Below are 12403 nucleotides of genomic sequence, written 5' to 3'. Positions count from 1 at the left end.
ACGTATAGGATATTACTACACCAATAGTGAGTTATGAGATGCTGCTACCACCCGTGTAGGATATTACTAGACCAATAGTGAGTTATGAGATGCTGCTACCAACCGTGTAGGATATTACTAAACCAATAGTGAGTTATGAGATGCTGCTATCACCCGTGTAGCATATTACTAAACCAATAGTGAGTTATGAGATGCTGCTATCACCCGTGTAGCATATTACTAGACCAATAGTGAGTTATGAGACGTCTTTTCCATTTGTGTAGCTGATATGATCTTAATTGAAGATCCGTTGTAGGATGGAACGGTGACAGTTAAATCCTGGTAGTTTGGAACGATATTAATACTGATTCAAATAGCACGGTGAGCACTGATCACAATAGAACGGAACGGTTTTGATACTGTACGCATACAACAAGAAAGGTGTTAACCCTATTCCTACTAGGATGGAACGGTGCTTATAGTAATAAGAAATAGCGTTGACACTAAACCTAGTATAAAATGGTGTCAATACTGTTTGCAATAGCTCCAAATGGTGTTAATATGATTTCTGGAAGCATAGGTTTGTGTTAAATTGAACATGGAATCCTAAAAACTCTTGTAATATCGAGAAATTTGGAATTGTTACTAATTAAGAAATTACTTTCAAAAAGTCATTTTAATTTGATACTGTTACTACAAAACATTATATGTCAAAACAGTGAGAGTTGCATTAAAACAACAAGAACAAAAATAAAGTTATTATTATACACACATAATGCGCAACATTTCCTGATTAAAATTATGTAAGGATGGCCATAGAGTCATTGTTAACTCATGTATAAGGAATTGTGACATAATCGCGTTAAAAATCATGGTGACGTCATTAGAATTCCTGCTTGGTGATTACCAATCTGATCCAACTGTACCTTATTCAAATACGAGTGACTTTATTGTAGACTCACCGACTTAAAGGAGGGTCACGACGCATCATAATAGTTTAGTTTCTCAATAGTACAAATACATTTCGCACTACTGTTTGGTTCAATCGAAACTAAATTGTTCTCCGTGCGTGTTGAATTATGAACCACTTTATAGTGAGTCATCCAACTACTGTTTGGTCCTATCGAAACTAAATTGTTCTCCATGCGTGTTGAATTATGACCACTTTATAGTGAGTCATCCAACTACTGTTTGGTTCTATCGAAACTAAATTGTTCTCCATGCGTGTTGAATTATGAACCACTTTATAGTGAATCATCCAACTACTGTTTGGTTCTATCGAAACTAAATTGTTCTCTATGCGTGTTGAATTATAGACCACTTTATAGTGAATCATCCAACTACTGTTTGGTTCTATCGAAAGTAAATTGTTCTCCATGTGTGTTGAATTATGGACCACTTTATAGTGAATCATCCAACGACTGTTTGGTTCTATCGAAACTAAATTGTTCTCCATGCGTGTTGAATTATGGACCACTTTATAGTGAATCATCCAACTACTGTTTGGTTCTATCGAAAGTAAATTGTTCTCCATGTGTGTTGAATTATAGATCACTTTATAGTGAATCATCCAACTACTGTTTGGTTCTATCGAAACTAAATTGTTCTCTATGCGTGTTGAATTATAGACCACTTTATAGTGAATCATCCAACTACTGTTTGGTTCTATCGAAAGTAAATTGTTCTCCATGTGTGTTGAATTATAGACCACTTTATAGTGAATCATCCAACTACTGTTTGGTTCTATCGAAACTAAATTGTTCTCCATGCGTGTTGAATTATGGACCACTTTATAGTGAATCATCTAACTACTGTTTGGTTCTATCGAAACTAAATTGTTCTCCATGCGTGTTGAATTATAGATCACTTTATAGTGAGTCATCCATCAGGCCTGTGGAATGCCTTAGTAGCCTTGTGACTGCAGGAATGACATTGTTTCTCATTCTATATGTACAAAAAAACCTTTCAATTCCACGATTGCGCGCAATTTTGTTTGGTATTATTATGCAGATTAATCGCCTAACCCTTTATATATTCACACAAGACTTGAATTTATGCTAAATACTGGTCCAACTTACCATCGTTTGCATATGAACACATTCTTAAAAACATTCCAACATTTCCATATAAGGAGTTCAGCGTAGCTTAATCCGTCTGTCAGCTCACTAAACATAGGAAATTAAATTTCGACATGATTCAGACGAGATACTGATAAGTCAATAGTAAGGAAACCACCAATGCATGTTTTATATATTCCGAGTTTGCTCAGTAACTTCATTACAACGTGAAGCATGGTTCTCAAGTCTTTATAACCTTACCTTAAAAATATTTATTTTATAAAATCCTTAAAAGACACCATTTTATGCAACATATCTTAACTCGCAGAACAACTGTAAAAAATAAAGAAACAGATAATAAGAACCAACTCGGCACCGAAACTGTTTTACTTAATTTGCGTCTGCAGCAAGCTTAATCTCTTTCAGATTGGTTGAATGGAGTAAACTGATAAAATGAATAGCTTTATTTACCAAGCTAACCAAATCAGCGAAACTCTGATACTAATTTTCTTGCTGAGCCTTAAAGATCCAAAATGTCAGTTTTACACTTATTGACTGTAGGTTTTCCGATACATTATTGATAGAATTAGACCGCGCTTCACCAAAACGATGACAGATAGTCGCTGACTGGAAATGATATATGGATAAAGTCAATAGTGTTATAAAACTCCGAGAAAGTTTCAAAAGGAAGAGCAGAAACCAGTCTGTGTTCCTTTGCGTGTTTTTTTTTTTAACCGGTGAAAAACACAATATTAAGAAGCTGATAATAAACGAGTTTGTTTCACTTCCTTTAGCACACGAGATGAAGTATTTTCCAGTAGACTGATAAGTTACTGTTTTGAAAAGATCAATGTAACTATTTTTTTTTTCGAAGTTTAGAGTAAATATCATATTGCACGTCTGTAACACAAGAAGCTTGGAAATCGATATGAAGGTCCTGTGTTTACATTATAAGCACTGAAGGGATTGTATAGCTATTCTACAATAATAGAAAAAACTGCGAATACTGACGTAAGCACATTGTTACAATAAAACTTTTGTCTGAGCCGATCACCTTAGTTGAGTCCAATAAATTTTGTACGTGATTACTCCCGTGTTTATGTACAGAAATATGTATCAGTATAACCAACATAAATGGGCCCACCCTTAGATTATGACATACTTCTTCCCTGGTTACGACTTCTCAGTTGCCACCATTTGAACACGTGTAAAATGAAAAATTTCTCAGAAATAATTATTTTTCAAAATTAGCGTTTCTTTTAGTGTTGAATGTATCTAGGTCTAATTCATGACTATTAATGTGTGGTAAACGAAACTGGAATTTGCAATCTGAAAGCACGTTATGCTGACGTGGACTAAGAGACCAAGTCACAGAGTGCTACAGGCTTTCTATACTTTTGATCAGAAGAGATGCAGATAAACAGAACCACTCGGCGCCAAAAAGACTTTGTCCGGTTCTTTGAACCGAATAACGGGACTGATTTTTACTTGTAAAGCACCCATATCTGATAGTGCGAATCGTCTCCAGCGACATCATGACCCGAGCCACAGACTCGTCGATTCGCAGCTACTAGGCCACCCCCAACCCTTAGTTTACCAAAATCTCATTGAGATATATAATACTGTGGTATGATGTACGACCAGAAAATGACATTTCACATTGTAAACGTATCAAAATGATAATTACGATTAAACATATGGTTTAACCTAAGCAACTTCTTTGTTATATAGTAAACAATTGACAACGGTGGTTATACAGTTAACAAAAATAAAGATTATTAAAACAATGTGCATTAAAAGAAAAACAAATAATACAATATACTTTAGAATAAACATAAATAAAAAACATGCACTCACATAAAAATAATTGAAATTGTGTATAGAAATAAAATGAATAAGACAATTTACTTCAATAACTAATAAATTGTATATAAAAGCTTTCACTGATCGCGAATCATGTGCCATTTATTTTGAGCACGATCCAAAGATTATGGCATAATTTGAACCAAATTAAATTATTGCTATAGGAACTAGATATAATTTTCTTTGACAACAAGGAGTTGCCGTCCATTCTAGTTTACTCATCGTAGATTTAATTTTGTTTTTAGTAACAAATCCTTTAGTACAAAGCTAACAGCTTTCGTAATCCACGTGGATATTCGTTTTCTGAGGAACTGTTTGGATGTGAATCTAATGGAATTTTGAGAAAAGAATGTTGAAAGTCATTTGTTCTGATACTGAGTGAACAATTACAATGACAGAAGAACTACAGTAGTCCATTACTTTAAAAAGAATGTGACACAAATTGAAAATGCCATTATATTTCCTGTGGATTTCAGATCAGTTTCGCTATCGTTATCTATGACTTTCAAAGTCTGTTTGTTTGAAGTTAAGCGCAAAGCTACGCAATGGGTTATCTGTGCTCTGCCCACCACGGGTATCGAAACCTGGTTTCTAACGTTGTAAGACCGCAGACATACCGTTGTGCCATTGGGGGGCAACTTTTAAAGTCGATACAATATTTCGTGACAAACGAAGGCTATTTGTAAGGCGCGATAAGGCTATCACATCGAAATTTCTAGAACATGGTGTCACATTTTACGAAGCTACAAAGCTACTATTAAGAACAATAACCCAACAGTGCTTGGCCCGTGCGTTTACGGGATGGGTGTCTGTAGAAATTGAAGCGCTTGATAAAACAAAAATAAGGGAGCCGCATTAATTGAGACTAGAGCTGTTTTACCTGAACATTTACGATGAAAAACAATTATTTAAAAGTTTAGGTTCAACTGAATTATACAACAGTAGTTTATGTCAGCTTACATACAGTTGAAGGTTGATAATATACATCGTTTCTTGTTTGTTTGTAGTTAAGCACAAAGCTACACAATGAACTATCCGTGCTCTGCCCACCACTAACCCGGTTTCTAGGGTTGTAAGTCCGCAGACATACCGCTGTGCCACGGTCTACATAGAAGGAGTACTTTTAGGATGATCATTGCGAAGTACAAAGCATACATAGTGTGTGTACTATGTAAACTTTTTACATAATGATTCACAAGGTGAGGCTGGCGTAATAAGATATAAGACTATATAAAGTGTAGTTCCCCCGGTGGCTCAGCGATGAATGTGAGGGTTTATAATGCAAAAAGTTTGGAGTTCGATTCCTGCAAAGGACAGATCCCAACTCGCCCATTCACCTTTGCACAGGAGTATGTAAACCTAATATATTCTATATTCAGTCTTATACAACTAGATGATTAAATTTTTTAATTCAATTATCTAAGCAGTTTATTTTCTGCAATACCAAATAACAGAAAACGTTTTAAAAATGTAATTAATAAATGTGGGTAGTTTTTCTTTTTTCTTTGGGTCTCAGAATTTTTTCAATCAATTTTTTCACCTTCTACACAACATCAAAACATAATGTGAGGATTCTCTGATTCTTTGTAATTTGAAGCAAAAATATATAAAACGTGAATGAATATTGAACTTGCTACTATATCACTTAGCATATGACTAAACAGCGTTGAGCATAAAAAGAATTCTTTAAAAATAGAAGCTTGTATTTGTCTTACAAATTTAGACTGACAGACCAGAAGACACTGAAGCTTTGCTAATCTTACTTTTCTTTCTCAGAGATGGAACCATCCATTTCCTACTCAAAATCATTTCATTTCTCTCCCAACTGAATTAAACGGTTAATCCTGAGTTTCTGCTAGTAAGTCACCTTCTCACCAATCCCAGCTACAACACCCCCCTCCTTACAAACAAGGTTGTCCTCGAGTCTAATTTCTAGGTCATGAAAAAGCCTCAATTTGTGCATTACTTTTTCTGTGCTAATTTAATTCAAACTACCACATTCCTCCCCTCTCGTAAAAAGGCTTGTCCTCGTATCTCTCTCACAATCAATGCTTGTTCTCGAGTCTGTCTCACAAACAAGGTTTGTACTTGAGTTTAATATAAGGGTCATGTTTTACGTTTGGTTTGGTTGTTGTTAAGTGCAAAGCTACACAATGAGTTATCTATGATCTACTCACCTTGGGTATCTAAATCTGATTTTTAGCGTCTTAAGCCAGCAGACTTATTGCTGAGCCACTAACATGCTATATCAGATGATAATTTTTCTTTAGTAATTTCTTTTTTTTTATCTCCAGGGATTGAACCAGCATCTCTCGCATGCTAAAAGATAAAAGGTTAACCTCTTGTTATAATAGCTTAACAATAACTCATTTTAACAATGGAGAAATACTAGAATAATAAAAACTAAATCTTAAAATAGAGGACTACTATTAAGTTTCAGTAATTCACTAAAACTATTTAAGCCTTGTCAAATGATTTAATATATGGAAGAAACATACTAAATGTCATAAAATTTCTACTATGTAACCAAGAAAGAGAAAAACCAACAGTTAATAAGTAACTTAAAGAAGTTCATTGGCTGTTTACTTAGATCTTTTTTCACACTGAATATTTTTTATGCACATGCACTGAGGATAGTTGGTGTTCTGTCATGAATTACATGTTAAAGTTTTAAAATACAAATAATTTTTGATAGAAATAAAAAAAATCAATGTACGTAAAGATGCATTACACTCTTTGAGAAAATAGAATTCCTTGTTATTATTCTAGCACTCTAGTACTCATTACTAGGTACCATTCTTCTGGTGGCTTTCATTCAGAAGGTCCAAGAGTACTCATTACTAGGTGCCATTCTTCTAGTGGCTTCCATTCAGAAGGTCCAAGGGTACTCATTACTAGTTGCCATTCTTCTGGTGGCTTTCATTCAGAAGGTCCAAGATTACGCATTACTAGGTGCCATTCTTCTGGTGGCTTTCATTCAGAAGGTCCAAGATTACGCATTACTGGGTGCCATTCTTCTGGTGGCTTTCATTCAGAAGGTCCAAGATTACGCATTACTGGGTGCCATTCTTATGGTGGCTTCCATTCAGAAGGTCCAAGATTATGCATTACTAGGTACCATTCTTCTGGTGGCTTTCATTCAGAAGGTCCAAGATTATGCATTACTAGGTACCATTCTTCTGGTGGCTTTCATTCAGAAGGTCCAAGAGTACTCATTATTAGGTGCCATTCATCTGGTGGCTTTCATTCAGAAGGTCCAAGAGTACTCATTACTTGTTGCCATTCTTCTGGTCAGCAGCTCTTAATGAGAGATGACTGTCTGAATCTTGGGAAATCTGACTTGGCTATCTAGCCCATGTTGCACATAAGACATCGTATAGAATCTATAGATTGAAATATCAAAGACAACCTTACACATACATATATTCTATTTATCTTTATTGGATTTTCTAGCACTTCTTGGTCTTAGATAACGTAAAGATGCATTTACTTCTCTATTACACGCTTAATCTAACAACTTCCTACCTATTGACAGTAAGTGTTATATTAACCAAAATAATAATAATAATAAACACTCATCTTTTCATTTGAAATATGTTTATTCTTAAACAAAACGCTTTTCGGTCGACTTATTTTATCCTAAATAATAGATTTAACTCAAAAGGGGAAATTATAAGGAAATTTCCATAATAATGGCTTTGCACCACTGTATTCATAGAATACGTGACGCAGTAGAGTGAACTCAACAAATCCTCTAATTAATGAAGAAAGGAGCGAGTGTGAAGGTGTAAAATTCAAAACGAATAAACAATCGAACTTCATACTATAGCAATGACACATTTTCTTTTCAATTGAGATCATTTTATAGGAACTAGTAAATAGTCAGGATTCGAGTAATTGTTCTTATAGTGTTCTATCTAACTCTTTCTTTCCAACAGATAATACTTCAATGATATTCTAAACAGTGTAAAAGTGGAATTATTCAAATAAATGTCCATAATATAAAAGACGAAAATTATAAAGTCTTCATGAACTCATCACGTTCTTAATCTGAAGATTTTTGTTTAATTCCCAACTTCTTTTAATTAGACAATCGTTGTTTTGCAGAAACTCTTCATAAACATGGCAGAACAGGAATCTTACCAGATAGCGTGTATAAAAGAAGATCTCGGAGGAGTAACTAAATCAAATCGTGAACTGAATAAAGACGAAGACAATCTACACAGTCTGATGTGTTGCAGTTTTCGACGTCAAACTACGAACAAACCACGTGATCCTACACGTCGCATTCTGACATTTACTGGCATGGTTTGTCTTGTCTGCACTTTTGTTGTTATTGGAATAGTAATAATTGCTGTATTATTGTCTAAACTTACAAAAGCTGATAAACCCTTCACAAAGCCATTAGACATCGTTTCCATTGTTCCTAAACCCCAGAACTTTGTCGACCGCAAGCGAACTATTCTGGTACATCGACAAAACATAATCCTCTGGAAACGCCAAGTTACTCAACTAGATAACCTACTCAAGAAATATGAAGAACAGTATTATAAACCACCCTCTTGCCAGATACGAGAAGAAAATAATTGTTCCTCTCTAACTGAACTAATTGGTTTAAATTGTTCAATCGAAAATAATTTCGGATATGACAAAGGATATCCTTGTGTAGCATTGATTTTTACAAAAGTTCCAGAATGGGTACCTAAGCCTTTTGTAAACATATCCAGGAGCAAGATTCCTCAAAAATTCGCAAAGAAATATGACCCTAAGCTATTATATTTAACGTGTGAAAGAGAACACGTTGAAGATAATCTTCAAATTATATTTTCCCCACTTCAAGGGTTTCGAAGAAGTGAATTCTCTGCAAAGTCTGAGTCTTTACCATTAGTCATGTTACAGTTCTTTAATCTACCAATCGCAACAGACATTCATATAATCTGTCGTTTGTGGGCCGAGAATTTGAAAACGGACAACCAGGGGGTAGTGCCGTCAAAAATCCAGTTTAGTTTATTAATTATTTAAATATAAAAGCAATAGTCTAGAATATAGTATCTTAAACTAAGGTATATTTGGTAGCAAAAAAAGAAAAATTAAACTCGCGTGAAGCATTGCAGTACACAACTATCCTTGACCAGTTATGTGCGACTAGTTTAACCAATCATTTGTGACTAGCTATTCAATAATGTGAATACATAACCAATCATATGTGACTAGCTATTCAATAATATGAATACATAACTAATCATTTGTGACTAGCTATTCAATAATGTGAACACATAACCAATCATATGTGACTAGCTAGTCAATCATATATGAATAACAAACCAATTATTTGTGACTAGATATTCAATAATGTGAATACATAACCAATCATATGTGACTAGCTAATCAATAATGTGAAAACATAAACAATCATATGTGACTAGCTAATCAGTAATGTGAAAACATAACCAATCATATGTGACTAGCTAGTCAATCATGTGTGCCCAACTAGCCAGTCATATGTAATTAGTTTCATGAGACTTGAAATCTTAAAGGTCAAATATTCGTGTGTGTGTTTACTTAAAGGTCAAGTAAACGTGTGTGTGTATGTGTTTACTTAAAGGTCAAGTCTTCGCGTGTGTGTATGTGTTTACTTAAAGGTCAAGTCTTCGCGTGTTAGTATGTGTTTACTTAAAGGTTCAGTTCTTCGTGTATGTGTGTGCGTATGTGTTTACTTAAAGGTCAAGTCTTCGTGTGTGTGTATGTGTTTTCGGCTTTAGGTATTTGTTTATTTTTCTCATTCTAAGTGCATTTTTTTAAAAATTACAGATCAAGAGGTGTACCTTTATGTGTGTTTAGGTCAAACATTTATCAAAGCTTGTTTTGACTGAAATATTTGTTGGTAGACACAACCCTCTGTAATTTCTTAACGTACTAGTTTATTCAGTTAGGTCAAAATGTGACAGAACATTTGCCATTATTATTTCATTTGGTTAGGCCGAAGTGTGGCAATACATTCTGCATTATTAGTTAATTAGGTTGAAGTGTGGCAATACATTCTGCATTATTAGTTAATTAGGACGAAGTGTGGCAATACATTCTGTATTATTAGTTAATTAGGTCTAAGTGTGGCAATACATTCTGCATTATTAGTTAATTAGGACGAAGTGTGGCAATACATTCTGCATTATTAGTTAATTAGGACGAAGTGTGGCAATACATTCTGCATTATTAGTTAATTAGGTCTAAGTGTGGTAATACATTCTGCATTATTAGTTAATTAGGTCTAAGTGTGGCAATACATTCTGCATTATTAGTTAATTAGATTGAAGTGTGGCAATACATTCTGCATTATTAGTTAATTAGGTCTAAGTGTGGCAATACATTCTGCATTATTAGTTAATTAGGACGAAGTGTGGCAATACATTCTGCATTATTAATTAATTAGGACGAAGTGTGGCAAAGTTTCAAGGCTAAAACTATAAGAAACGGTTTATTTTCACTTCATACGGAACGGTACTTACTCTTCCCATTACCATGTGCTAATGATGTCTAACATGGCATGCATCTATTCTTGATAACAGAGCTGTGAATATACATATTTATATATATTCCAGGAACAATCATCTTAACTTCTTATATCTAAATGGATAAAATATTTTTCTTTCATGCATGTTCGAAATGAATGAAAAAATCTGAGATTTTTTCCTTCGTCTGTTTTTGGAACAAAGCCACATTGAACGGGAATTGAACTCCGGACTTTAGCGTTCTAAGTCCATAGACTTACCGTTGTCCCACTGTATCTTGCAATGCTTTTCGCTTCACATCGTATGGTTGCTGTATTAAAGCTTAAAGTATTTTGAATATGAACTTTAGGAAGAAAGATGGGATCTTGTACATATAGGTTATTTCGCTGTGACATTACAGCACTTAGACTGTTCTGCTCTACTCGTCGGAAGCAAACCCTTGATTTGTATATGTTAACGATATTAATGTACTTTTGCTTAGAATTTAAGATTAAATTAATTCGATTTTTTTGTAAATAATGTGTTACAAACTAGGTATTTTCAAGAATTTATATATATATATTATATACGTATATCAGTTCACTCTGAAACTATTTGTATCTATGGTGAGAACTGTGTTTCTGTTTTCCGTAGTTTTCACCTTAAGTCACTTTTGCATATTTATTTTCGTCTACTTGATTATTTTATGTATACGTTTAATGCTGTCGCAAACGGTAGCGCTATCTAATGAACAGTGTTTTACCGCTAACGGGAGCAACCTAAAATTTTTGGTATTGTTTATTAATTGGTTTAATTATATCACGATGAGAACATTTTGCTCGTGGACTATCTAGTTTAGTAGACATGTAGAACATAAATTTACAGTAGAGTCATTTCGAAACCACATATCAAATAAGGTAAATTTTGCACTAACATGAACGTTCTCTATCAATATATTTTATTGAATAGAAAATAGAATAGTACGAGATCTAACAATGAATCGGAACAGAAATATGAACTTATAAGTACCTGCAAAGAAAGTCAGTTTTATTGTATTTGTTAACGTAATTGATACGTGAATCATGTTTTATTGTATTTGTTAGCGTAATTGATACGTGAATCATGTTTTATTGTATTTGTTAACGTAATTGATACGTGAATCATGTTTTATTGTATTTGTTAACGTAATTGATACGTGAATCATGTTTTATTGTATTTGTTAATGTAATTGATACGCCAAATACAATAAAACATGATTCACGTATCAATTACATTAAAATTGAGATATGAATCATAGCATGATTATAATACTACTGTTGATACCTGTTCTGTATTCACACCTCTCCCCTAACTTTATATTATAAGATAAAGTTGTAGAACAATTTCTTTCAAATGTTATTGTCAAATTACGAAAAAAGTTATATGTTGTGAATTTTATTGGAAAACGTTGTAGCTTATGTGTGTAAAATAGTACTACGTAAAAAAAAAACACGTTTATTTTTGTGAAGCGATAATATGTTTTGTGGTTACTGTACTAGTATCTAGAAAAAAAGAAGCAAAAACTAAAGAAGCCAACAGTCGTGGACTAATGCAACATGTCGCCGCCACGCAATCCCAACATGGTCAATTTTGACACACAAAAAATTGTGAAAAACACACACACACAAAAGGAAAACTGTCTATATCACTGCTTGGGACCAGGAAGAAGGTTGCTTTGTACCAAATCCCATTTAAGTTGGTTGACATACACACGAATAGTTCACAAACCCCAAAATTGTGCTTTTCTCATTGAACAATTGAGCAAAAGACAAAAATTCTAAAACTGTCTATATCTCTGTCTGGGGCTTGCAAAGAGTATCTTTTTACCAAATTCCGCGTAAATTGGTCGAAACAAGGCTAAGTAATTTATAAAAGCCCCCCCTCCCTAAAGTTATGGGTTTATTTACCCTTTTGACCCCTCATAAAATGACCAAAAATGGGCATATCCTACATTTTGGGACATGTAAGAAAAAGTAT

General features: G+C 34.0%; 1 protein-coding gene across 1 annotated transcript in view; it reads left to right on the top strand.

Annotated features, from left to right (window-relative positions):
• Positions 1-8921, top strand: part of LOC111087959 (sodium/potassium-transporting ATPase subunit beta-like) — a 21865-nt gene extending 12944 nt beyond the window's left edge. Inside the window, exon 2 of the mRNA XM_022396468.1 lies at positions 8007-8921. Coding sequence (XP_022252176.1) covers positions 8022-8921 — 900 coding nt within the window. The 5' untranslated portion in view covers positions 8007-8021. The remainder of the gene's footprint in view (positions 1-8006) is intronic.
• Positions 8922-12403: the final 3482 nt, after the last annotated feature.

This window comes from Limulus polyphemus, unplaced genomic scaffold, assembly GCF_000517525.1.
Source record: "Limulus polyphemus unplaced genomic scaffold, Limulus_polyphemus-2.1.2 Scaffold2899, whole genome shotgun sequence".
In the NCBI taxonomy this organism is placed as follows: domain Eukaryota; kingdom Metazoa; phylum Arthropoda; class Merostomata; order Xiphosura; family Limulidae; genus Limulus; species Limulus polyphemus.
Note: the sequence above shows the minus strand (reverse complement) of the source record. Positions and strands in the feature narration are given on the sequence as shown.